General features: G+C 34.7%; 2 protein-coding genes across 3 annotated transcripts; both read right to left on the reverse strand.

Moving 5' to 3' along the window:
• Positions 1-276: 276 nt before the first annotated feature.
• Positions 277-4,058, reverse strand: LOC120083132 (chaperone protein ClpB1). The gene is made up of 7 exons (XM_039038707.2): positions 3,777-4,058; positions 2,466-3,630; positions 2,189-2,370; positions 1,486-2,108; positions 1,113-1,392; positions 823-1,020; positions 277-740 (listed from the first exon to the last, which is right to left on the reverse strand). The coding sequence occupies exons 2-7, from the start codon at positions 3,613-3,615 to the stop codon at positions 447-449; spliced, it is 2,727 nt and encodes a 908-aa protein (XP_038894635.1). The 5' UTR covers positions 3,616-3,630; positions 3,777-4,058; the 3' UTR covers positions 277-446.
• Positions 4,059-6,512: 2,454 nt separating this feature from the next.
• VIP4 (leo1-like family protein) lies at positions 6,513-12,764 on the reverse strand. Of its 2 annotated transcripts, none has more exons than XM_039038991.2 (12): positions 12,342-12,764; positions 11,759-12,096; positions 11,080-11,197; positions 10,774-10,977; positions 10,150-10,326; positions 9,707-9,838; positions 8,946-9,125; positions 8,731-8,862; positions 8,496-8,600; positions 8,180-8,416; positions 7,676-7,835; positions 6,513-6,855 (listed from the first exon to the last, which is right to left on the reverse strand). In XM_039038991.2, the coding sequence occupies exons 1-11, from the start codon at positions 12,453-12,455 to the stop codon at positions 7,701-7,703; spliced, it is 1,872 nt and encodes a 623-aa protein (XP_038894919.1). In that variant the 5' UTR covers positions 12,456-12,764; the 3' UTR covers positions 6,513-6,855; positions 7,676-7,700. The 2 variants fall into 2 exon arrangements, with proteins under 2 accessions (XP_038894919.1, XP_038894920.1); XM_039038992.2 differs by having other exon boundaries at positions 6,513-6,929.
• Between the last annotated feature and the right edge of the window lie 12,162 nt (positions 12,765-24,926).

Below are 24,926 nucleotides of genomic sequence, written 5' to 3' on the forward strand. Positions count from 1 at the left end.
AACTCATCTATTTTGAAATTATCTACCAGAAAACCAACCAAATACCAACCATTCTATTCTATAAGAATAGTATGGAATACTTTATTATCAGATCATGGACAATATAACAAAATACCACACTCCATCAATTATAAATACTAATAAATGCTAATAAACACCTATTAATATCTATCACTGTTTTGTAATATTTATAAACATTTTGATTTATTTTTATTATATTTGAAAACATCCTACTTTATTTTAGTTCTCATCTTTTGAGATGATGAAACAGTTCGATAAAAGAAGAAAAAGATTAACCTTCTTATTTACTTGAACAACTTTCCAGACATTAAGTACATTTGTTAGTCTATCGAAACACAGAAAACACAGATTTAGATGACAAACCATTCACGAAGAAGTTATTAAACTCACAAAATAAACAAATCCTAGAAAATTTTATGACCCTTTCACTCTTCCATTTCATCTTCATCGATTTCTTCAATCTTCATCTTCTTCACGGTCTGAGCAGCATCACTTCTTGGGACATTGTTGATTTGAATCAAAACATCAGACTTTTTACCAGTCGCTGCATCAACAAAACCACCGTTCTTCTCCACTCTGTACGCCAAGCTATTCCCATCAGCCGCTGCATCAATGTACACAGTGGAATTTTCATCGATTTCTTCTTTGATCAACATTCTGGACAGCTCCGTCACCACCCTCTTCTCGAGCCATCTTCTTATGGGTCTTGCGCCATAGACCTGAAAATATAACAAGCACAAAGTTAGCATTTTTGTCGGGACAAGACAAGGTTGTATGTTAGTTTTCTTCATGTATACGTACTGGATCGTAGCTCTCTGCTAAGACATAATCAAGAGCTGCATCAGTCACGGCCAAGGCAACGCCTCTCTCAGCCAGGCGACCTGCAACATCTTTCATTTGCAGCCTAGCAACTTTCCTCAGCTGGTCATGTGAGAGCGGATCAAATACAACAATTTCGTCCAGACGATTTAGCAGCTCTGGCCTAAAGTGTTTCCGCACCTGAAAGAAAAGGCAAACATTAGCTATACTGTAATGAACAAATGAAGATTTATGGATAGAAAGAACAAAGAACTTGGTTATATTTTTGGTACCTCTTGCATGACTCGATCACGAGCAACTTGCATTGTGCACTTGCCCATCAGTCCAGAAAGGAGATGTTCAGCTCCAAGATTAGAAGTCATGATAATGACTGTGTTTCTGAAATCTACAGTGCGGCCTTGACCATCGGTCAATCTTCCATCATCTAAAACTTGGAGAAGAGTGTTGAAGACAGAGATGTGAGCTTTCTCCACTTCATCAAACAGAACAACACTGTAAGGCCTCCGCCTTACTGCCTCTGTGAGTTGGCCTCCTTCCTCATGTCCAACATACCTGAAAAATCACAAACACCGGTGAGATTTTGTTCACTAATTACAATAAACTAAAACATTGTTTTCGTTCTATATTATGAAGAAAAGTATTTACCCAGGAGGAGCACCAATGAGGCGTGAAACTGAGTGTTGTTCCATATATTCAGACATGTCAATCCTCACCAGAAGGTTTTCATCATCGAAAAGTTGCTCTGCGAGTGCCTTTGCAAGCTCAGTTTTGCCGACACCAGTTGGACCCAGAAACAAGAAAGATCCAGTTGGCTGTTGAGGTCTTCCTAATCCAGCTCTTGATCGTAAAACAGCTTCGGCAACAGCATCCACAGCTTGATTCTGCCCCACAACTCTCTTGTGCAATCTATCAGCAAGCCCAACCAGCCTCTCTTTATCATTCTGGCCAAGCCTCGTGACAGGTATTCCAGTCCAGCGGCTCACAACTTCTGCTACTTGTTCCGGACCAACAGTTTCGGTTAACATTAGGTTCTCATCAGTGTTCCCTTCAATCCGTGCTATTGCAGATTCTACTTCTTGGATTGCTCCATATCGCAAATCAGCAGCTCTTGCCAAATCATATCTCCTTTCAGCCTCTTGCAAGGCTATTTGTAGTTCCTCTCTCCTTTGTTTAAGTCTTCTAATCTCATCAATCCTTTCTTTCTCCTTGCGATATTTCATCAACAAAGGTTGAAGCTTATCCCTCAAATCATCAAGCTCTCTCCTCACCTAGAGAAAAATCAATTAAATGTCAGCAAATGTGGCAACCACAAGTTACAACGACTTAAATAATCAAAAGCAATACTCACTTCAACAAGACGAGCTTTACTAGCTTTATCCTTCTCCTTTTCAAGAGCATGAAGTTCAACTTCAAGCTGCATTCGCTTCCTCTCCAGATTGTCAATTTCTTCAGGCTGACTATCAAGCTGGACCCTCACATTTGCACAAGCTTCATCAACTAAATCAATTGCCTTATCAGGAAGGTGTCGCCCTGCACAATGTAAACCAAATCAACATCAATATCTTCATGATCATTATAAATAGCTCCAAAAGATTGATATGAGCTGAAAGAAAACAGACACATACCAGTGATATATCGACTCGAGAGCTGCGCTGCAACGACGAGAGCTCGATCTTGTATCCTAACACCATGGTGACCTTCATATCTCTCTTTCAATCCTCGAAGAATGCTGATAGTGTCGGGAACACTCGGTTCAGCCACATAAACTTGTTGAAATCTCCTCTCAAATGCTGCATCCTTCTCTACATACTTCCTGTACTCTTCAAGAGTAGTTGCCCCAATGCAACGTAGCTGCCCCCTAGCCAGCATTGGCTTGAAAAGATTGGCAGCATCCATAGATCCCTCTGTTCTTCCAGCACCAAGAACAAGATGAATCTCATCTATAAACAATATGACTTTCCCTTCTGCATCTTCAACTTCCTTCAATACTGCCTTCAATCTCTCTTCAAACTCTCCCCTGTACTTAGCCCCTGCAACTAGAGCACCCATATCCAAAGCTATGAGCCTCACATCAGCAAGATTACTTGGGACGTCTCCTCTTACAATTCTCTGGGCTAATCCTTCAACCACTGCAGTTTTACCAACACCAGGCTCCCCAATAAGAACTGGGTTGTTCTTAGTTCTTCTTGATAAAATCCTCACCACTCTACGAATTTCCTCGTCACGGCCGATAACTGGGTCGAGTTTCCCAGCTTGTTCTACCAGGTCTCGCCCGTAAGTTTTGAGTGCCTGAAAAGTTGTGTCGCCAGATGCACTCTCCACTTTCCTCCCTTCTTTCCCACGGAGTTTCTCGACCTCAGATTTAACTTTCGCGGTGGTGACACCAGCTTCTTTAAGCAAATCCACAATCTGGGAATCCTCAAGAAGGCCAAGAACCAATTGATCGACGGCTAAATGTGTGTCCCCTCGCGATTTTTGCGCAGCTTGTGCTCTTCGAATCACCTTAATCAGAGTCGTACTTGCCGGGACTTCATCGGGTGCAGGGGATTGAGATGGGAGCTTCTTCAATGCCCGCTTGAAAACCGTCTCCACTTCTTTATGGGCATTGTCACCGCCGGAACTAGCAATCGCTTGGCTCAAAATCCCACTCGGATCAGATATCAAAGCAACCGCCAAATGAAGCGGTGTCAATTGAGCATGGCCGGAATTCAATGCCAATTCATGAGCTCCGGCTAGTGCCTCATTAGTCTTGTGGGTGAATTTATCAGGATTCATATCCACCAAAAAAATCTTTAAAAAGAAAAAAGAAAAAATACGAACAATCAACACCAATACGAGCAAAACGGAACAAACCCCATCTAATAAACAAGAAAACCAAGAACGATCAAATTGAATCAAACCGCAATCGATAAATTAAAATGAAAATAAAGACATACCTTATTATTCAAAGAACAGAAACTCTGCTTCGATCAGAAAGAACAGAAATGCGCCCTTGCAGTAATAGTCTCAGACTTGATTCGAAAGAAACCCTTTGCTATGAAAGAGAAATCCGATTTCGATTATCGAAAATTTGCGTTAGATTGTTTGTGCAGAGAAATAGAACAAGACTGGAGAAAAACGATGGAGGCATCGTGTTCTTATGGAATGAAAATGGAGAAATCTGGAAGGAGCTAGACATCGCGAGATTTTAACAGACAAATTATTCACAATCCTTTCTCTGGCCCCACATCCCGCATCTTCTATTTAATTTCTTCTTCTTTTTTTTTTCCCTTAAATTTTAGGTAAATTGTTAGAAATAACGTTCAAATATTTTCATCTACCATCTTTTTCTAGGTTTTCATTTCTTCTCAGTCGAGATCACAATCGATATCTGAATTTAAAAAATTAAACTATGTTTGGTACACAATATAAAAACAGAATTTTGAAAATAAAATATTAAAAAAAATAGAATTCGTATTTATGTATTTTGGTAATAGATTCAAATTTTAAATTTTAATTTAAATAATTTTTCAAAATGCATTTTTTAAAATGTGTTTGAAAATATGTTTTATGGGTTAAATATAAACCATTACTAATTACCATTACTAATTAATTTAGATGGATTTTAAAAAAAATAGAAAAATAACATAAATTATTTACACAAAATCTATTATAGAGGCTCAGGTAAAAGTCTATCCATGTCTATTACTTATAGAAATAGATAGAAATATAATATTTGATACTATGGAATAGATGTTGATAGATGTCTATCAGTATTTTTTTTTTTTGTTATTTTTGTAAATAGTTTGACATTTCTCTTATGAACTTATTTTATGTTAAAATTTTTGTATAATTATCATTTTGTAATATCATATAATATGTAATATATTACATACTTTAATTAACAAAAACAACTGAGTTATATAACATATTTGTTATTGTTTATATCATTTTTAATATATTTCTGCATTTTAAAATCTTGAATTCAAAATCTAGAAACATAAGAAAAGTTATTTTCAAATTTTACACGATTTGGATCACCGAATCTAAAAACAGTTTTCGAAAACAAAATTTAACTGTCAACCAAACACATTGTTGAACTGAATAAATCTGAAAACATAAAATAGAATATGAGTTGCCTACCAAATAACCCTTTAATTTTTTTCATTGTTTTGATTTTCTTCATGAAATCTATTAACATCAAGATTATATATATTCAGATGAAATCTCGATCAGATTAATACTGAGATTCAAATCTTACTTAATTTTTAGCAAAAAGATCGATATTTTTCCCAAATTTAAAATCATTAAAATCCCATAAGAGCATGGGTTTAGAATTTGTCAAACTCTTTTTTATGACCTTTAGAACTGAAAACTTATTAGAAGGTATAAAATTACATTACTGCAAAACCTATTTAAATTTTGAATACAATTGAACGAAGTTGAAAGTTTACCATAAAATTTTATATAGCAACGAACAAATGTAGGGATAAAAAGGCTTTTGGTTAGTTTGGATTTTAAAAAAATGGTCAATTTATTCTTTTAAATCATAAAATTGAAAAATAAATGATTGATTAAATCGATTTAGATAAATTTTGTTGGTTTCATTTTATTTGGTAAGTCAATTTTTAATCAATATGTTCATTCTCTTGAAAGCGACCCATTTAAATTGTAGAATTTTGAGTGCTCACTTTTGTAGACAGATTAACTTATATATTTAATTATACCATCTATTAATATTTAGTTATAATTTAAGTATCACGTGTTACTAAGATATTTGGTGTTTGAATATGAATATATTCTTCTAATTATTTTTCTATTTTGGTAATGAACCTTTGAGGAAGGTCCTGGATAGTTCGATTTTTTTTCTAAGAAAATATTAAAATAGTTAATTGCTGTTCCGGAAACGACAGGGACCACCTCGATGACGCCCTCCCATTCTAGGATATCACTATCAAGTAATATGATATTATCTACTACGATTTATTAAACAAATTCTTATATACTTTTCAAGGGAAAAAGAAAATGCACGTGTGCTAAAAGAAAAAATCTTACAAATCTAAAAAATATTTACAAACAATAAAGTGTAATTATTTTTTCAATATAGAATGTGTAAATTAGAACTACGTATTTCTTAAAGAAAAAATTGATGTCATAGAGTAAGTATATATATTATTATCAAAATTTAATATTATAAATAATTCATTCCATTCTTTTTTAATGCAATTATATATTTTAAATTTAAAAACATAAACATCCATTACAAAAATTTTAAAATAATTATTTTAAATAACAAAATGACTTAAAATATTTTCAAATATAACAAAACACCACTATCCAATGTCTTTCACATATAGATAGTGATATTTTGATATATTTGTAAATGAGTTGGCTCAATTTTCTATATTTAATAAAAAAAATAAAAATAAAAAGATGTTTGAAAATTTTCTACCATTTCGAACAACACATTATTTAACTTTATAAATATCCAATATTATAAGACTTTACACTTGAATATTTAAGACCAAAACAAGTCACCTTTCCAGCTTCAGACAAACTCATTCGCAATTTAGAAATGATGAAAACAAAACATAAAATCCACGAGAATATCCGAACAATGGACCCCTGTCATTGGAAGGGCCTAACGATGAACAACAATTTAACTAGAAAACCAAACATGGCATGAGATTGAATTTCATTAAGCCACTGTGCTATATATAATATAAAGGGATAATAGAATTCGAAGAACAGGGGAAAATATGGCCCATGATAATATGCAAATCAATGCTTTTTCATTGTAAACAGAAATTAGTAATGGGTCCTTTGGCATTAAGAAAATTATTCCAAGAGAACGCCACTTTTCATGGCATGTAACCAATTTACAGATGTGGGATTAATGAATAAACTAGAGCCCCATACCATAACCTTTTGGATCTGCTTCAGTTACGTTGGTGAATTCTTTAGTTCCCACTTGTTCTGCAGTTCGTCTCGCTCTGAGTAGAATGCTACATTGCTTTATATGATTCAACCATGCCACTGTTGCCGCCAATTAGAAAGGAAAATGAAATACACCTTTCAGTTTCTTATTTCGCTTCTTCTCACCTATTTTTCTTTATAAAAATGAAGTTTTTAGAAGAAATGAAGCAACCTAAGTTGCAGCTCTATGCAACTTGGTAGAAAGCTAGTTCCCGAAAGTGAAGCACGAAAGCGGAGTAGAAAAGGACTTTATCCAATTAGCAGAACTGTTAATCAACCATTATAACTATTCATTAACAGTGATTTTTTTTTTTAATATCCTGAGTGTCCAAGACAGTGATTAATCTCACGAGACAACCTATCTGACCATACAACATTTGGATATTAAAGAAACCTATAGGGTATTAAATCCTAGGTTGGCCACAATGGATTGAACTCATGACCTCTTTAGCTTTTATCAAGGTCATGTCCCTCCATATATCACTAGACCAACCCATGATAGTTTTATTAACCATGAATTTGGCCTCACAGTTCTAACCTTGGTCCCCACAGCGACCCTTTTCATGCCCAGAGCAGTCGGAGGGCACAAACATTTTCAACTTTAGAAATTGGGACGTTGCTGGTTACAAAACTTGTGATAAGTGATCCTAGAGAATTTTAACCGGTGACTATGACCATGTGTACAAAAAAGTGTTTTTGTAACTCTATACCAAATAGATAAACGACTGAAATATACTCTAAAATAAAAATGAAGCACATTACAAATCAAAATCGAAGGAAGTAACAAATGGTTGTTTACCATCTGCACGTAAAATCAAGCAAAGTTTTTCAGTTTTCACCATAATTAGCATTCAAATAGAAATGAGGTGAAAATACTCACTATTTATCTCATATGAAGCAAGTTTTCACTCCTCATCGCTGTCATAAACAACTGCCATCCTACGATGGGTTGCAACCTTTCTTGGAGGAGACTCCTCATCAGACTCAATCCCCTTGCGCTTGTGACTGCCCCCATAATCTCTAACCTTGTGTTTGGGCTCCTGCAAATAGAAGGGCGAATTGTTATCATAAAGTGGAAGGATGACAAAAAGAGTTTAAATGTGGTGGTTTAGGGTATTTTGAAAGATTTGCACCAAATTCAAGGATATAAACATTCGTTGGAGTTATATGTAGTGGTTTCCCAATTTATCCAATGCGAGAGATCCAAAGGGCTGTTACCTTCAAAGATCTTGATAATTGAAATCCTATTGTAATTATTCAATCTGTAATGTTTGGGCCAGTCGGAAGACTTTCTTGCAACGTCCGAGGATTGGGGCTTCCCTCTCCTTTTCTTTATATTTCATTATATTAAGGAAATCTCAAGAATAGAAATATCAAATCATACCTCAGCCTCTTCATCCATATCTGAAACTTCATTAACTTCTGCCTCTTCACCACGTTCATCATCTTCTTCCCCCTCTTCCTCATACTCCTGCTCTGGTTCTTCAACTCTTCCAGGAGCATCATCTTCTCCTTCACTTTCGTACTCTGACTCTTCCCGGTCACTGTCTGAGAAATCCACAGGACGCCCAGATGATTTAGAAGCGGGAAAGGATGGCTTCCGGGGGATGTCTCTAGTTCCCTGTGATGAAAATTTCATTTGCCTTTTTAGAACTATATCTAAAATCAATGAGCAAGATTTAATTTACAAGGTAACAGACCTTCTTCGCATTCATAATCCGTTTTTCTGCTCGAGCTTCCGCTTCCAAATCTTCCTCAAAGCGGCGACGGGAGCGACGTGCATCAATATAATCTGTTTCATCTTCCTGAACAAATATGGTAAGTTAAGTAAATTCCATACAAACTGCAATACTCCCTCACACTTAAACTCAACCCACCTATGACCCAATAATAAAAAGTAATTTGCAAAGGAACAAGAAAATTACGACAGTATACCTCCTCAAGGGCATCTTCCAAGAACCCAGGTGATAGTTGGCGCCTTCTATCAATTACAGGAGCATATTTCTTGTTAACCTTTTCCTTTTTCCGATTAAGAAGCACATTTGCCCGGATTGTTTGACTTTCAGCCTACAACAGCAAGTACAGTACAGCCAGTGAACACCATGATTTACGTATCAATTCAGAGCTACAAACACCACTAGATCATTTACCCTTTCTTTTTCCTCCTTTTCCCTTTCAGGATCAATGTCCGTTATGCAATTCTTAACCTTATACACCTTCTTATGTCGTGAGTCGACCAAAGCAGTTAATAAGCGGTGAGAATTTGATGTCAGGGATGATGGAATGAACCTCATCTTCCTCATAAGCCTGCCTTGTGATTGCAAAATTCCCTGCAAGTATGAAACAGATGATCCTCGCATTAAGTATATTTCCACCGATAAAGAAGAAAAAAGAGACCTGTTATTTGTTCGTGGACAAATGTGCAACCACCCTAAGAAAGGGAAAAAAGAGTCGCAAAGGCTAAACAATGCAAGTAAATTTTCTATTCATTTTTTGCAAAGGATGGATTATCTTCTTTCTTTCTTTCTTTCTTTCTTGTGGAAGCGCAGCAAGGATGAATTATCATATCCACATCTCAAGTCCAAAAACATAAATATTAAAAATTCTATAATCCAGATATAAAAGTTATCAAAATATCTCTTCAAAGTACACAGGACATTAGATCCTCCAATGATGCCCAAATATGTAGAAGGACAAAGCAGCTCAAACATAAACTACCTAAGTAAACTGCTACACTGAAGCAACAAGAAGATACAAATTTCAGCAATATTATATATACTTGAGGACAATTCTCAGTCTCAAATCCAGAAATTGGTATGAGTAGATATAGAGCCTCGAGATCAAATAGTTTAACAAGAAAAATAAAGTAACAGAACCATAATTTCAATTTTAGTTAGCTTTGAGATATCACCTTCCCATGCCGGAGAAACAAGTGTGCTTGATCATGCTTTGCATCTTGCACATTTATGTCAAGCACTTCATTCCCAATTAACAGTTGCAAACTGCCATCTGACCACCTCACAAACCGTGCATTGCTTTCATACTACAAATTGAATATATATATATAGGTTAACACTCGAAGTAGTGTACAAAAAACAAAGAAACAATTAAGTTGACATTTAAAGCAGAATAAACTTAGGAAAGCTTAACAATGTATAGAATCTGGGTGAGCAACTTATTCCTTTCCTTTCACACTCCAACCACCACAGTAGGGATGACACTCATTCAAAGTAAAAGAATAATAAAAGACAATACCACAAAATCTTCTATAAGATCATTCTCTATTCGTTACTAGCAATAATTAAAATGTTAATCCATCATGCAAAATCAATGACATGAATGCAAAAAACATACCTTTGTTGTGCCATCAGGTTTCCTAACAGTCCTCCAGCGGACAATGTTATTTTCCAAGCGTATGCGTTTGTTAGCTCCAGATTCATCTGTCACAAATATATCCTCTTCCACATATGTCTTGGGATCAAATGGTTTTGGATCAATGCCCATAATATTGGAAACTTTTATCATGTTCATCTGCAATCAGATTGAAAAGCTGTAACATTCACATCACATCAAAATATTCGTAATCCTTTACACTTCTTCTAATGTGGGGGTGTGGGGGGAACTTATGTCCATGCAGAAAGAATGGACATAATACTTCACTGTCACTGACTATAAAATTTCTATCCATACAAAATACAAATTAAAGCACGGTCTCATAGTTTTGCTCCTATAAAAAATGCTTAGCAATCTGAAAATTAGTTATATATAGCATCAACAAAAGCATAAAAAAGAACCCACAAATTGTCATTGCACAAGCAGGCAGTGTATCAATGATCAACCTAGAATAAAATTTTATGCAACGTAGCATTTCACTCTTAACATCAGATAAGCAAGCAAAATTTAGTAATTTTGTGGTGCAAAATAAAATTGCATCAGTTATCAAATGACAATTTAATGCAATAGAGTTTAAAGGAGAACCTTTTCTGGGCGAGCAGGAGGAGGACGTAATGGAATCTCTAGCTCCAATGGAGGCCCAACTGGCTTCTCTTTATGTTTTACCTCGAAATTTTCCTCTTCTGATTCATAACGAGCATCTGACTCATACCGAGCACCTTCGTCGGGAATTATATCATCTGGTCTTGGACTCTTCTCAAAGCTCCCCTCCTCTTCCATAGGTGACCTCTGAAAAAATACTCAATTTTTAGTGACCTTTATGGGACAAGTGTCATTCAGCTTCAGCACTCAGAAATTGTTCAACTTTGCAAATGGACATTTATTACTCACAGCTGAATCTTGCTTAATATCATTTTCAACTGCATATTCTGCTTCCTCTTCCTCATCAGAATCACCAAATACATCACGAATTTCAGCAACTGGATGTGAACTGTGATCCCTCTCCTCCCTGTCACAGTTCAAAATTCAAATTCAGGATGCTGGCAGAAGTAGTTAAGGTCCATTGATAAATAAAGAATTCTTGGACGTATTTAATAATACAACTTCTAGTTGTGATCTATCATATCTGTGAAGCAGCTCCTTTATAGTATCCCTTTAAAAAGAAAAGTAAAAATGTTTTGGTCCTGTACATCGGAGGCCAATTTTGAAGGGTCTGGTGGTAAAGTAAAAAGAGCAGGATTGGAGGCAGGAAGAGAACTTGGGATGGGCTCCTCGTTTTGTAATTACAATATTTCACTGATTATAACTTGAAGTGGTTGTTTACGAACTTCTCTGGTGCAAGTTGCACCCACACTTTCCATTTGCTTTCTTATCGGAGAACAAATAAGAGGAAAGAATAATATGATAGAAATGGTAAGAGTACACAAAATATGAAGGAGAGAACTGCAGTATGCAAACAGCGCCAACGGGTTTTTATGACGTCAAGAGACTAAAATTCTTGAAAGTAATGCAAAAGGTCGGGAGCTATTTGAATTAAAAGAGAATATGGGAGGGGGTAAACAGTACTTACCTTGGACTCCTAGTTTGATCCACCTCTTCGTCTTCATTGTCAATATAATGATTTTCTTCGGACCTCTCGGATTCACTTTCAACTAAATCATGCCTCCTGCTTGTTACCACTCTTTGATCGTATTCTTCCCTATCATCGCTATCCACCTCTTTCCCTTCACTTTCTTCTTCTCTATGGTGACCCACGTCTACTTCTTGAGAACTTTGATCCCTTTCACCCTCACTTTCTCCAGGATCCGGATCAACATCCTGCAACTCACCTTCACTCTCAATTTCCACCTCCCCATGTCCCTCCACTTCACCTTCACCTTCAGGCTCCACCCCTCCTTCTCCTTCATCCTATAAAACCAAGCAAGAACAACGACATTAAACCAGCTTATCCAAATAAAACAAATTCCCAATTAGCAGTCAGTAAACATGATAAGCGTCGTTTCCTGATAATGGCTGACTGAATGTATAAATAGTAATGAACAACTACACTTGAAACACAACTTCTTCTACCCGAAATTTAACCATTCGACATCTATCTAACCGAAGTTCGAGTAAAGAAGTAAATCAAGAGAAGCATAGATAGAAGAACGTACAGAGGCATAATTGGGTTGCGGATTGGACTCGTGCTCGGAGTCAATCTCTTCTTCCTCCTCGGATTGATCTCCGAAGAGATTCTGCATCATCTGGTGCCTCTTCTCCTCCCCCATGTCGCCGTGTGATCGTCGTCCTTGAGCGCCTGACGGTGATTTTGTAGGTTTGCCGGAAAACGAAAGAACTAGAGGAACTCAGAACAGGTCCAAGGGCTCCGATGTTACGAGGGAGGGTTAGTCGCTAGGATCTGGATTTTCTTCTTCTTTCTTTTATTTTTCTTTTTAACCTTATTTTTCTTCTCGATTGTCAATTTCTCTTATTATTTTTTCTAACCATTAGATTTTTTACACGGCTTCACGCAGTAATAATGGCCTCCACCTCCACGCAGGGATGTAAACCTTTTTCGGGTAGGGATAGGGAATCACGTTTCGGAGAGAGAGTGAGGAAAAAAAATATCCCCATTATTATTATGGATAAATTTCAAGTTTTATTATTTCATAACGAGAAATTTTCACCCATACAAAAAATGTCAAATTATATACAGTAAAAAATATATTGATAGACTTTTATTAATGTCTATCGATAAATTTGTATTAGTTTCTATTATTATAGTATTAATAATAGATTTCTATCAGATTTTATCATATACTAATAGACTTCTATCGGCCTCTATCAATAATAGACTCTAGTTTCTATCACTGATATACTTCGCCTCTATCAATAATACTCTAGTTTCTATCACTGATATACTTCTATCAGCATTTGTCAATGATAGACTTGTATCGATTTCTATCACCGATGGTATCAATGATAAACTTTTATTAGTTTTTATCATTAATAAACATTGATAGACTTCTAACACCAAATACAGCATCCAACTTCATGGGTAAATCAATTATTAATACCAAAATTTAATGGATGTTTGAAAACTAAACAAAATTAACCCAAAACGTCCAAAATCTTACCCCTATGGCCAAAAATTTGGCAAACTCTAACGTTGGTGGCCACGAGACAGTGACAACGAGAATTTGGGTTGCACTGATCTAAAAGTTAGAAGGAAAAGAAAGAGTGTGAATTGGATAGAGAGAGGAAAATTGATTCGTTGATGACGACGTACAACCATATCTATAATGTAGACTCAAATGACAATGGATCAACGATTGGACATAAGTGTGGTGGTTGTTGGACGTCGGAGTGCACGAGTTAGAGAGAGATTGAGATCGAACCGAATAAGAGAAAGGATAAGGGGGAAGACAGATAGTTGGAAAACATGATTAAATTTTGCTATTTGTATAAATAGTTTCATTTATTTGTCTATTTTAAAAAATTTGCCTTTAATAACTCGTAATATTGAGGAAAAATACATTTATAGTCCCTAAGTTTTGAGTTTAATATTTATTTGATCTCTAGATTTTAAATTGTTATTCATCTAGTTATTGTGTTTTAAGTTTAGTTTCAATTTAGCCCCTGAAATTTAAAATGTTATAATTTTACTTTGAAAATTTGAATTTTGTTTCAATTTGTTTCTTACGTTTCAAGAATTACGCTTTTTGACTTCGATTTTTTTGTTAAATAATCACTTTTTGTCAACAGTATTAGTATATATTAATTAATTTAAAACAATAAAAGAAAAATTATGATTAATTAAGTTTCATTATTTTTATCACTAGTAAAATTAAATTTAAAACTTCAATTCAAATTATTTTAAATTAATTGATAGACATTGATGTTAATAATTGAAAGTGAGTATTTAACGAAAAATGGAGATTAAAATTAAAAAGTGTAGGATATTGAAACTACCGACCAAATTAAAACAAAATTCGAATTTCAGTAGTAAAATTTATAAAAACTTCATTTTACAAATTTGCACCTCAAATACAAACTTTATAACCCAACATATTAGCTTAATACTTTTTCTCCATTGTACTTATGTTATGTTGTTTGATTCCACTATATCTACTCTACTTCTTTCTTCTTAAAAAACACTTGACATATTTGGATCATTTTGATAAATAATATTATTTTGATTATATTGGTAGGGTTTTGAAATTTCTTTGATTATTGTAAAAAAAATTCAAATATTTTTTTTCTTTCTCGTAATTTGTCAAAAGTGAGTTTGACCTAATGACATTAGTATACGTTGATTCCAACTTTTTTTTTTATCTTATCAGATCAATATGTCCGTTTGGGCTTTTTCAAACCTCTATACCATGAGCTTCAATCTCAAAACCAAATTAGCAATTGGAGAAGTAGTTCTTCTATCTTGAACTCCAGTCATTTTTCTGAAACACAATATATCTGATTTTTAAATTTAAAAATGAATACATATATAGTTTCTAAAATTTATCTCTTCCTCTCTTCTTCTTTTTTTTCGAGGTCAACAATACATAGGTTAGGTATTTTGCTTTAATCTGTTAATATACTACACATGTATTTGATTTATGTGAACTTTAGGAAGATGAAAAATAAATAATTAGTCTCACAACTTTAAAATTTATTTTTATAATTGGTAAAGTTCCGAAACAACAATTGTTTTCATCTGGTATAGTATTTTGTTATGACTATTTGTTTATCCATTGCACACTTTTAACATATTTGATTTGAATAAATTACTTAGGACACCCTCAAAACTGCATTACAATTTTGCCTAATTTTGTTAAATGGTTATTTTTAAATATAGAAAAATGAGTCGATTTATTTATAAATACATCGAAATATAAATATCTATCGATGATAAACAATAATAGATGATAGTAATCTACCACCGTTTATCACTAATAAACAATGACATTTTATTATATTTGAAAATATTTTTAGCAGTTTTATCATTTTAAACAATTACTTTAGGTTAAAAGTCAAAACAATAACAATGAACTATTATTATTAACTCGAAAAGAAAATGTTATACTAAGAAACAAAATGGTATTTTTCTTAAAAAAAAAGTAAGGCTTAGTCTAGATATCAAAATAAAATGAACCCACAAATGGATATGATCATGCCGTTCAAAGAGTATGGTTCATGTGTGAATCGTTTTATGTTTATTTATTTATCTTGGTAATGTTATTTTAGTTTTGTTAGAATTGATTCACGTGTGAGTCGTTTTATGTTTATTTGGTTTGGTTGGTATGTCACTATAGAATCATGACCATGTATTGTCCATTAAATTAAAGTCAATACATTTTTTGTATGTTATTTGTTAATTTTATTTTTTTATTTTTACATAGTGAATTTAAAATTTGCCACCAACATTTAAAAAGTGTATATATTGCACTAGTTTATGTCGTCTAAAATAGTTTTGTATGTTATATAAGTAAAGTGAAGTACTTTAAATCAACATTTTTCTCAAGGAGAAAAAAACTTTACGTCAATATAACTCTTTGAAACATATGTAAATTTTATATATATATATAAAAAAAAAACTCCGATATCATAATGAACTATTTTGAAATATTAACTACAGGCAAAATATTTTGAGAAAATTATCTTTTTAGTTAACCTAAAAACCGCCCAATGTGATTTTTCAAAAAACTTGTCCTCTTACTTATACCATCATTAGCCAACATTACCAAAATACTCTCAAGACCCGTTTGTTTTTTTTTAAGATATAGATAACGGAAATCTTAGATGCCCAAAATTGTAGATATTAAAAATTATAGATGTATGGCATCTTTAGATTATCATGTTTGTTTTATAGGAGCATTTTTGCAATAGTTGGGAATATTTGGATAACTGTGTTTGTTTCGTAGAATTTCTACTAAAAAAATGTCTTAAATTTAGATAATGTTTCGATAATGCCTTTACAATTATTGATTAATTTATAATTAATTCAATATAATTTGAACTTATATAACATATTTGTTTTTATCAATTTAGATTTATTTTAAAATCAATACAATTTATATTATTTTTATATGTTATTTTTCTAAACAAAATAATATATCAAATTTTGAGATTTTTTATAAAATAAATATTTATTTAAATTTAAATTGATTGCTAAAAAATAATAAGAGTTACGATATAACTAGAAACATATGATATATATGGTTGACAGGATATAAGGATTTCGAATCTTGGTCTGAATCCTGGGCCCGAGGCTTTATAGATGGTATCAGAGCGGAATCTCTCCCAGTAAGATGTGGTCCAGGGACGAACAAGCTGAAGCTGGTGGGCATATAACGACCCGAGTTCAGGAGGGGTATATAAATGAACCGGTATCACATCTGAATGAAAGGGATCCTAAGGACATGAAAGTATGGTTAAGAAATACTTAAAAGAATTGAAAGTTACTACCTATACCAACAAGGTGTACCTTCCTTTTCGGTGGCTCAATCATAAGACCTCCAAAGTTAAGCATGCTTAGCTTGGAGCAATCCTTTGTTGGGTGAACTACATGATCGCTTACCAACGCATTGTCTAGCTCCCGTAGGTACACAATCGTTTAGCGTATAACATCACAACGACCAGTACCCATTACTATACGATCGTCTAGCTTTTCTTCAATTACATCTTAATTTCAACTCTAATGACTCCAAATAAATTACAGACTCTTGAGAATACATATAAGCTCATACCAATTGTAGGATTGTATCAGCAACAAGGATGATTAACCACTCTAATTCATTAATTCTGACAAAATATAAAGCATGCTCTTGCAAAACAAGTTTTTCAATTTTGTTGAAAAACACTTTCTTCACCACGAATTTTCAACTAAAATTCTTTTGATTGCATGCCAAAAATTCACTCCAAACTCTTCAATACATTGCAAACCATCATGCAAGAAAAAAGGTTGCATGAGTTGCAGCTCATGCTTGGAGTAACACAAGGCAATGGTGATGGATCTCGTGCGAACAAGTAGAAGATGGATAATGGAAAAACTTGCTTTTCCATTTGTGTATTATACCAAATTTTCAATTTCCATCAAAATCATTTTGATTTTAAAACTGGAAATTTTATTAAACTTATAAAATTAATTCTTAAATAATACTAATTATCAAATATTAAATTAATTTGTACACATATCCATCTTTATATATTTAAATCATATTTATATATAAATTATCCTATTTCGTTTAATTCTAAAATTAAACACGGAATTATATTTTATATAATTACAAATTTCTTTAATTCTAATTTGAACACTATTAGCTCATAATGGATTAGCTCTAGAGTAGCGTGATAAATTAATTTGAAATGTTCAAATTAATTAGCTAAACGTTTAAATTAACTTATCACGCTACTCTAAAGCTAATCCATTACGAGCTAGTAGGGGGACCTCGCGGACCTACAGATCATGGATTCCGACGATCCGAAATTAATTGGCTAGACTCATTAGACCAAATTAACCCTCATTCGTTAACTAATGGGTCACTCCACTAAAGCCCATGGTTGCACTCCCCTCACTGTAGATATATTATGTCCACGTGATTTAACCATAACTAGTAAGTCGACCCTTCACAGCTTGTTCGTAATAACGACTGGGTCAAATATCTGTTTTACCCTCGAGATTACATCTTATTCCTCAAGTTCCTACTGATCCTCTAATGAACAACCAGTTTGTGATCCAAGCATTAAACCAAACTCTCTCAACCCAGTGGGTGGGTGGGGCCCCTTGATCAAGACATGGATTCAGTACTTAAGAGAACAACCTTTCTCCTATCCCTAAATCGGGTAGGCGTGAACTTCGTCTTGCACCCTATGTCTCCAGCTATCTATTAGATCTTACCCCTAAAATGGGAGGCTTATTGAACCGGCGCTGTTTAGCCAATCTTCACCTATGCAAATCTAAGGATAATCCTGAATAAACAAAAGTTCATAGTTAGCTTAGGATTAAGATCAAGTTACCTAGGTCATCTAAGTGAAATAGTCAGTCTTATACAGTAAACAGTATTATAAATTAAGAGTGACTTATTTATTGGTCCAATTTTATGCAAACTCATTGCATAGGACGCCCTCACTTCTCATGTCCTAACATGTATGAATTAGGATCACATCGTACGTAGGACTTTACAACTCTTTGTAACAACTACAGAGTAGGCCGCATCCAATAGCGTTACCAGAATAAGGTACCCAACCTTATTCATGTACTATATATCATTTTGACTATTACTCGAACCTGATCCACTCTTATGTCTCCACATAAAATTCAAGTACTCATGTAATAGTCATGGGTCTTGGTTTATTAGATTTAGACTTTCATATATACAATTTAGAAAATCAATAATAAGTTTATTGATTATAAAAAATGTTTATCATTTTACAAATTGCGAGTTTTATAACATAAAATCCAACAGTTGTTACCCTTCGGAACCTTTAATATGTTAGGTTGTGATATTGCATAAGCACACGAGAATCAGCTGCAGAACCTTCCCACCCAGGTAAGACAAACACGAAATTACTATTCGTGTCGCAAACATAAAGAACATTCGTGGTGATTTCACCCTCCCTCGTTCTGTATCTTGGTCGAATAGTGGCACTCATATTGACCTTTATGTATATACCATCTAACACACCTAGATAACCCTATGCAAACACAACGTATGAAAATATTCATATGCATAAGTTATCTAAACTAGACACGGACAATGCATCAACATTTGTGTAGTTTCGTTGTACCTCAAACCATCTCTATCTCGGATCTGTACAGAAGGTTGTGATTGGCAAAGGTTTTTTCAACAGTACTTCACGTAGTCGTAAAACAATGTTAAGAACGAAGTTAAAATGCCTATAAACTGTTTCATCAGACCTAACGAACTGTCTACGAACTACTATGTTCTTAACATCATGGGCTAAGATATGCAGAAATATGGCGACCATCTCCTCAACATCTACAACTTTTGTTCCCACTAATCCACCAGTTGTCCTTAGTAAAGTGAACAAAATGGAAAAACAACTTCTATATGTTGGAATTCATGTCTTAACTCTCCTTGTAATCTGGTAGTTTGTAAACTTTGTATAAGCATATTGTTGTTAATAAAAATAAGTGTTATTTTATAAGCATATTCTCAATCCAATAAACTAAGATCCGATATTATTTCATGTAATTTAAACAAGTATGTAGAGACATATAAGTGAACCTTGTTTAAATAATAACCTAAATGGTCTATAGTAGATGGATAAGGCTAGGTACCTTATCTTGGTGACACTATGGATACGACCCGCTTTGTAGGTGTTACAAGTGTTGTAAAGTGCTACAAATGATATGATCCTGATCATTCATGTAGCGACATGTGAGCGGGGGTATCCTATACAAATAGTTTATATAAGACCGGATCACGAAATGATTAGTCTATTTATATAACGCCGTTAATAATAGAAACTTACATTTCACTAGGATGCCCATAGGTGACGTGACTTGAATTCTAAGTGAGTTCTGAACTCCTACTCATGAAGGTGTTCCTTTGATTTGTATGAGTGAGAGTGGCCATATTGCCAACTCAACAAGCCTACCATTTTGGGGATTCATCTGACTGTGGAGTTAGGAACACAACTACACAAGACAGAATTCACTCCTTCCCCGGTGCAGGGGTAAGTAGATAAATTGCTCCCTTAAGGACCGATTCTGGGTCTTGAACATAGTGACCTCACCCTCTTCTGGCCCGAGAGGGACTTAATCATAGTGGGACTATGACTTATTGTTCATTAGAAGGATCAATGGTACCTAAGAAGTTAGGTGTAACTACAGAGGTAAAACGGTAATTTTGGTCCAACTATACTTACGAGCAATTTGTGAAGGGACATTGCACCGTTGATTGGTTATATTCACTGAACAGAGAAATTTATCTGTAGTGCGAAGAGTGCAGTTGTCGGTCTTTAATGGAGTGACCGGCAGTTAACGAATGTTGGGTAATTTAATTACAGAGTTTAATTAATTATCCAAGTACCATTGGAGCTTTAATTTACAGATCCATATGATCCTCTCTATAGCTCAATACGGATTTAATTCATGATTAATTTTGGATTTAATTGCAACAGACATTAAAGGTCTTTAGTGATTAAAGCCTGTCGGTTGCAACCGACATTAAAGCCTATTTTTTTTTAATTCTTAACCGACATTGAAGCCTGAATCTGTCCGTTTTATCAATTATTGTCCATTTTTTAAAGTTCCCTTGCCAAATCTATTTTTTCGGTAAAAAAGTATAACATGACATATCATCATCGAACTCTATGGCTATGACATTATTCATGTATGGATTGTAAATCTATTACATTTAATCCGTAAATTCTGCTATGGAATTATAATTTAAAAGGCGTACAATAATTCAGGCCTTGAAAACACGAATTACAAATAATACAAAGATTATGATTTTACAAGGACAACAGAATCTTCCGTGTAAGTTTCATTAGCCAAAGCTTTATCTGCTATGAGTTTGTAACTAAAGCTCAAGCCACCTTACACCAGAATTTATTAAGAAAATGATGGTTATCTGTGTCCCTCAAGGACCCTCTCAGTTCCACATCAGAACCTTGTAAAAGAAACTACAACGTGATTCTAATCAAAAGAGATGAGTTAAGAAATAAGCTTTATAAAACTACCACCTTGAGCACCCCACAAACTTTCGAAAATTATCCAAACATTTCTCACTGTTCCTGGCCTCGTTTAAGAAATCAAGTTCCTAAGGATGAGATAAAATTGTGTCAATAATGGTACTAATATAGATGGAAAGTAGAGAAGAGGGCAAAAAATATGGAGCAAATTTCAAATTCATAGGTTATACACTTATACCTGCTATTCGTGGAAGATTATTAAATAAAATTTTCAATCTAGTTTCATAAAACTGAACAAAAACCAACAAAGAAGTTGTCAATGCATTAACAAATAACAGATTGAATTGAAAGTTTGGTATAAACATAACATTCTGAAGAATCAAATCAGTATATAACTGAATAGAACCAAACAAAGGAGACTTCAACTTGTGTGTTGTTTGGCAAAGAAAGATTTATACCAGATATCGGCTTAATAGAAGAAAAATATGCTTTGAAAAAACAGATATGAGTTGATGCTCCCGAGTGTATAATCTAATAATCTGTGTTCAAGGAGGAAGAAGAATACATACCTGCTACATGAGAAGTAGTAGGAGTATCAGAATCTATCTTTGGGCTGGCAAGATGTGATTGCAACCGTTACAATAAGCCTTAACATTGCTCGTTTGTGAGAGAAGCTAGAGAACTAACAGGACAAGAATTAGAGCTAGCAGTTGATGAAGATTCTGATTTAGGTGAATTCTTTTGATTGCTAGAAGTCTTGTAACCAGGTATTCTGATTTAGGTGAATTCTTGAAGACAGTTATGACAAGCTCTCCAAACAAACAGAGCAATCTTCATCGAGATTTTAATTTCCAAAACCTTCACCACCATTTCATGGAATGATTCAAGCTAGTCTCCCCTTCATAGTTACGATTCAGAATAACACATTTGTAGCCACTTCTGACAGTGTAAACCTCAAATTTATCATAATTCCAAACCTATCTATCTTCATTCTCCATTGAACATGGAGGAATTTGAAGAATAGTGTCGACATCCTCATTAATAAAGGTCAAATTTAATGTACTTAAATCTCATTGTCCAGATGTCGAAATGAAATCTGCCATTAAAACAACGAGCTTCCAGAATAGAACAATGAGGAAAATTCTAAATTTTACGTGTCCGAACATATTGGAATTCAACCCTTCAACAAACTATTCCAATCTCACGAAGTCAATGCCAATAATTGACAGAAATAGCCAATTTAAACATATTCTTCCAAGAAAAACAAATAGATCTCAAGAGTTGATATCAATAGATATAGCCAATTACATATCTCTAGCTCTTCTAACTCCATATAAACCATATTTCTTAGTTTTTTACTTTGTAATAACTTGAAATTCTCACTTCTTTCCAAACATATTCTCCTCAATAAACCAAATACAAACAAAAACCTCCATTCTAAAAGAAAGGAAAGAAAGCAAAGCACTATACCAATATGTAATAGTGTGAAAGCAAAGCACTCTAATCTGAAAATGGGACCTTAAAAAAACAGCAAAAATGGGAAAACAAATGCTCAAAAACCCAACACAACGAACATAATAAAATCAGAGAGCTCACCTGAAATGTTCCATTAATGGAAGCTCCCCTAGATTGAACATAATAAAATCAGAGAGCTTACCTAAAATCGGACACATAACCCACGCGACCAGCTCCGAACAACCAACGATAGCCCATCTGAAATCGGACAACGCCAAGCTCCAAAATCCAAACTGTCCAAATCTAAAACATCGAAAGCTCACCAAAATCTGAGTCACCAGGGACAGACGACACTACGAACCGACGACGAGTGACCAAGGACGGACGGCAATCACTTGATTCGCACGGCCAAGCTCTCTTACCTTTCGGACGGAGGGTTTTGTACGAGCTTGGATGAGGGTTTGGGGAGAAATGGCGCGGCGTGTTTGAATGTGAGGGGCCTGGGAATGAAAGGAAAGATAAAATAGGGAGGCGGGGGGTCTGGGAATGAAAGGAAAAAGAAAACGGGGGGTTGGGGGGGTCTGAGAATGAAAGGAAAAAGAAAATGGGGGGGAGGGAGAGGGGAATTGGTTTTTTTTTTTTTTTTTTTTTTTAAAAAATGGACATTTAATGTCAGTTTTAAACCGACATTAAAGGTATACCTACAATGTCAGTTTAAAACCAACATTATACATCTGATTTCACTTTTTCCAACCGACACTAAAGTCTAAAATTCTTGTAGTGCATATAAGTATTATACTATATGCTTGCATGCATAAATTGAAGGAAATCGAATACGAGGATTTCCATGAGCAGCGGAATGATCATTCCAAATTACAATCGTATATGAACTTTACAATTAAAATCATAAACAGAAACAGACGGTTATGCAAAAATACATAAATTACAGCATGCTATACAAAGATCAAGGACAAGAGTAACACACTTTTGCAGACTCATCACGAACCTCCTTGATCACGAACGTTCGATCACACCTACACAGCAACACACGAACACTTGTCCAACACGACCGCTACACTACATGAACATCGCGCACTCGAACTAAGCGATCGCTAATGTCGCGAACACCTCGAACACCACAAACGGCCTCCACAGAACCTCGACAATGTCAAGTTGAGTATGACACCACCAAGAAGGCTACCTTGGTATTCTTGGTGTAAGAATCCAGAGGGTGGGCTCTGTGTGGACTTGGTTTGAGGCAGAAAGCAAGAGGAAACATAATCGTGTAAACGATTGAGCAAGTGGGAGATGGAATAATCTATCGCATAGGTCGATACCCAATCATTTAGGAAAAGCTATGCGATCGCTTAGCTCATTGCTTAGCTGAACGTCTATCACCTACTAACACTCCACAATCGTTTGGCTAACTCTAAGTCGTCGCTTGGTAAATCTTATTTACTTGACAACTTTCCGTGAGAATTTTTCGAGATTGAAAATCTCACATCAACAATTTTGTAAATCTTACTAAAATTAGGAAAACGTTTTTCCTTTTATCTCACAATTACCATGAAACCACCAATATCCTCCCACTCAATTGGCTATTAGAGAAAAATAGATAATTATCCAATAATTAATATTATTGTAAATATAAATGATAACTAACTTATCATACTATATTTATAACCTATGGTTTTAATATGTCATCTCATGAAACATATAAACCATAGCTCTTTTTCTATTTCATGGCACTTAATGTAAATCTCATTTACATCAATCCTCCACTCGATGTATCCCTTACACCATACCGATCATATCATATATAATTGAATTATCTCTTATCAATTTGAACATTTCAAATCAACACCAAGAACTGATCCTCAACTTGAATCCATTGAGCTACCAAGGGGACCTTATGAACCTGCAGCTCGAAGCTCTAACTGTACGTGAATAACTGACTAAACTCTTTAGTCATTGGATCCACCATCCGTTAACTGCCAGGCACTCAACTAAAGACCGACAGCTGAACTCTCCTTACCATAGATATATTATGTAACTATCTTAACCAATCAATAGTGTGACAACCCTTCACAGATCGCTCATAAGTATAGCTCGGTCAATAACCGTTATGCCCCTGTAGTTACATCTAACTCCTTAAGTACCACTGAATCCTCTAATGAACATAAGTCATAGTCCTACTATGACTGAGTTTTCTCTTCCAAAGAGAAGTTGTGGCCATTATGTTCAAACCATGGAATCAGTCCTTAAGGGAGCAATCTGTCTACTTACCCCTACTTCGAGGAAAGAGTGAATTCCATCTTATGTAAGTGAGTTCCAAGCTCCTAGATCAGACAAGTCCCCAAAAAGGTAGGCATGTTGAGTTGACAATCTGGCCACTCTCACCCATACTAATCAAAGGACCGCCCTCAAAGGCAGGAGTTTCCAAAACACTAAGGATTGAGGTCGTGTCACCTATGGTCGTTTAGGTGAGATGTAAGTCTCCAATTTCAACAGCGTTATATATAGAGTCTAGTCATCTCGTGGTCCGGTCTTATACAAATTCTTTGTATAGGACACCCTCACTCGCATGTCTCCATATGAATGGTCAGGATCTACCATCTGTAGTAGTTTACAACATTTGCAAACCTCTA

Source organism: Benincasa hispida, chromosome 8 (assembly GCF_027475165.1).
Source record: "Benincasa hispida cultivar pf3 chromosome 8, pf3_genome.v1.1, whole genome shotgun sequence".
Classification (NCBI taxonomy): Eukaryota; Viridiplantae; Streptophyta; class Magnoliopsida; order Cucurbitales; family Cucurbitaceae; genus Benincasa; species Benincasa hispida.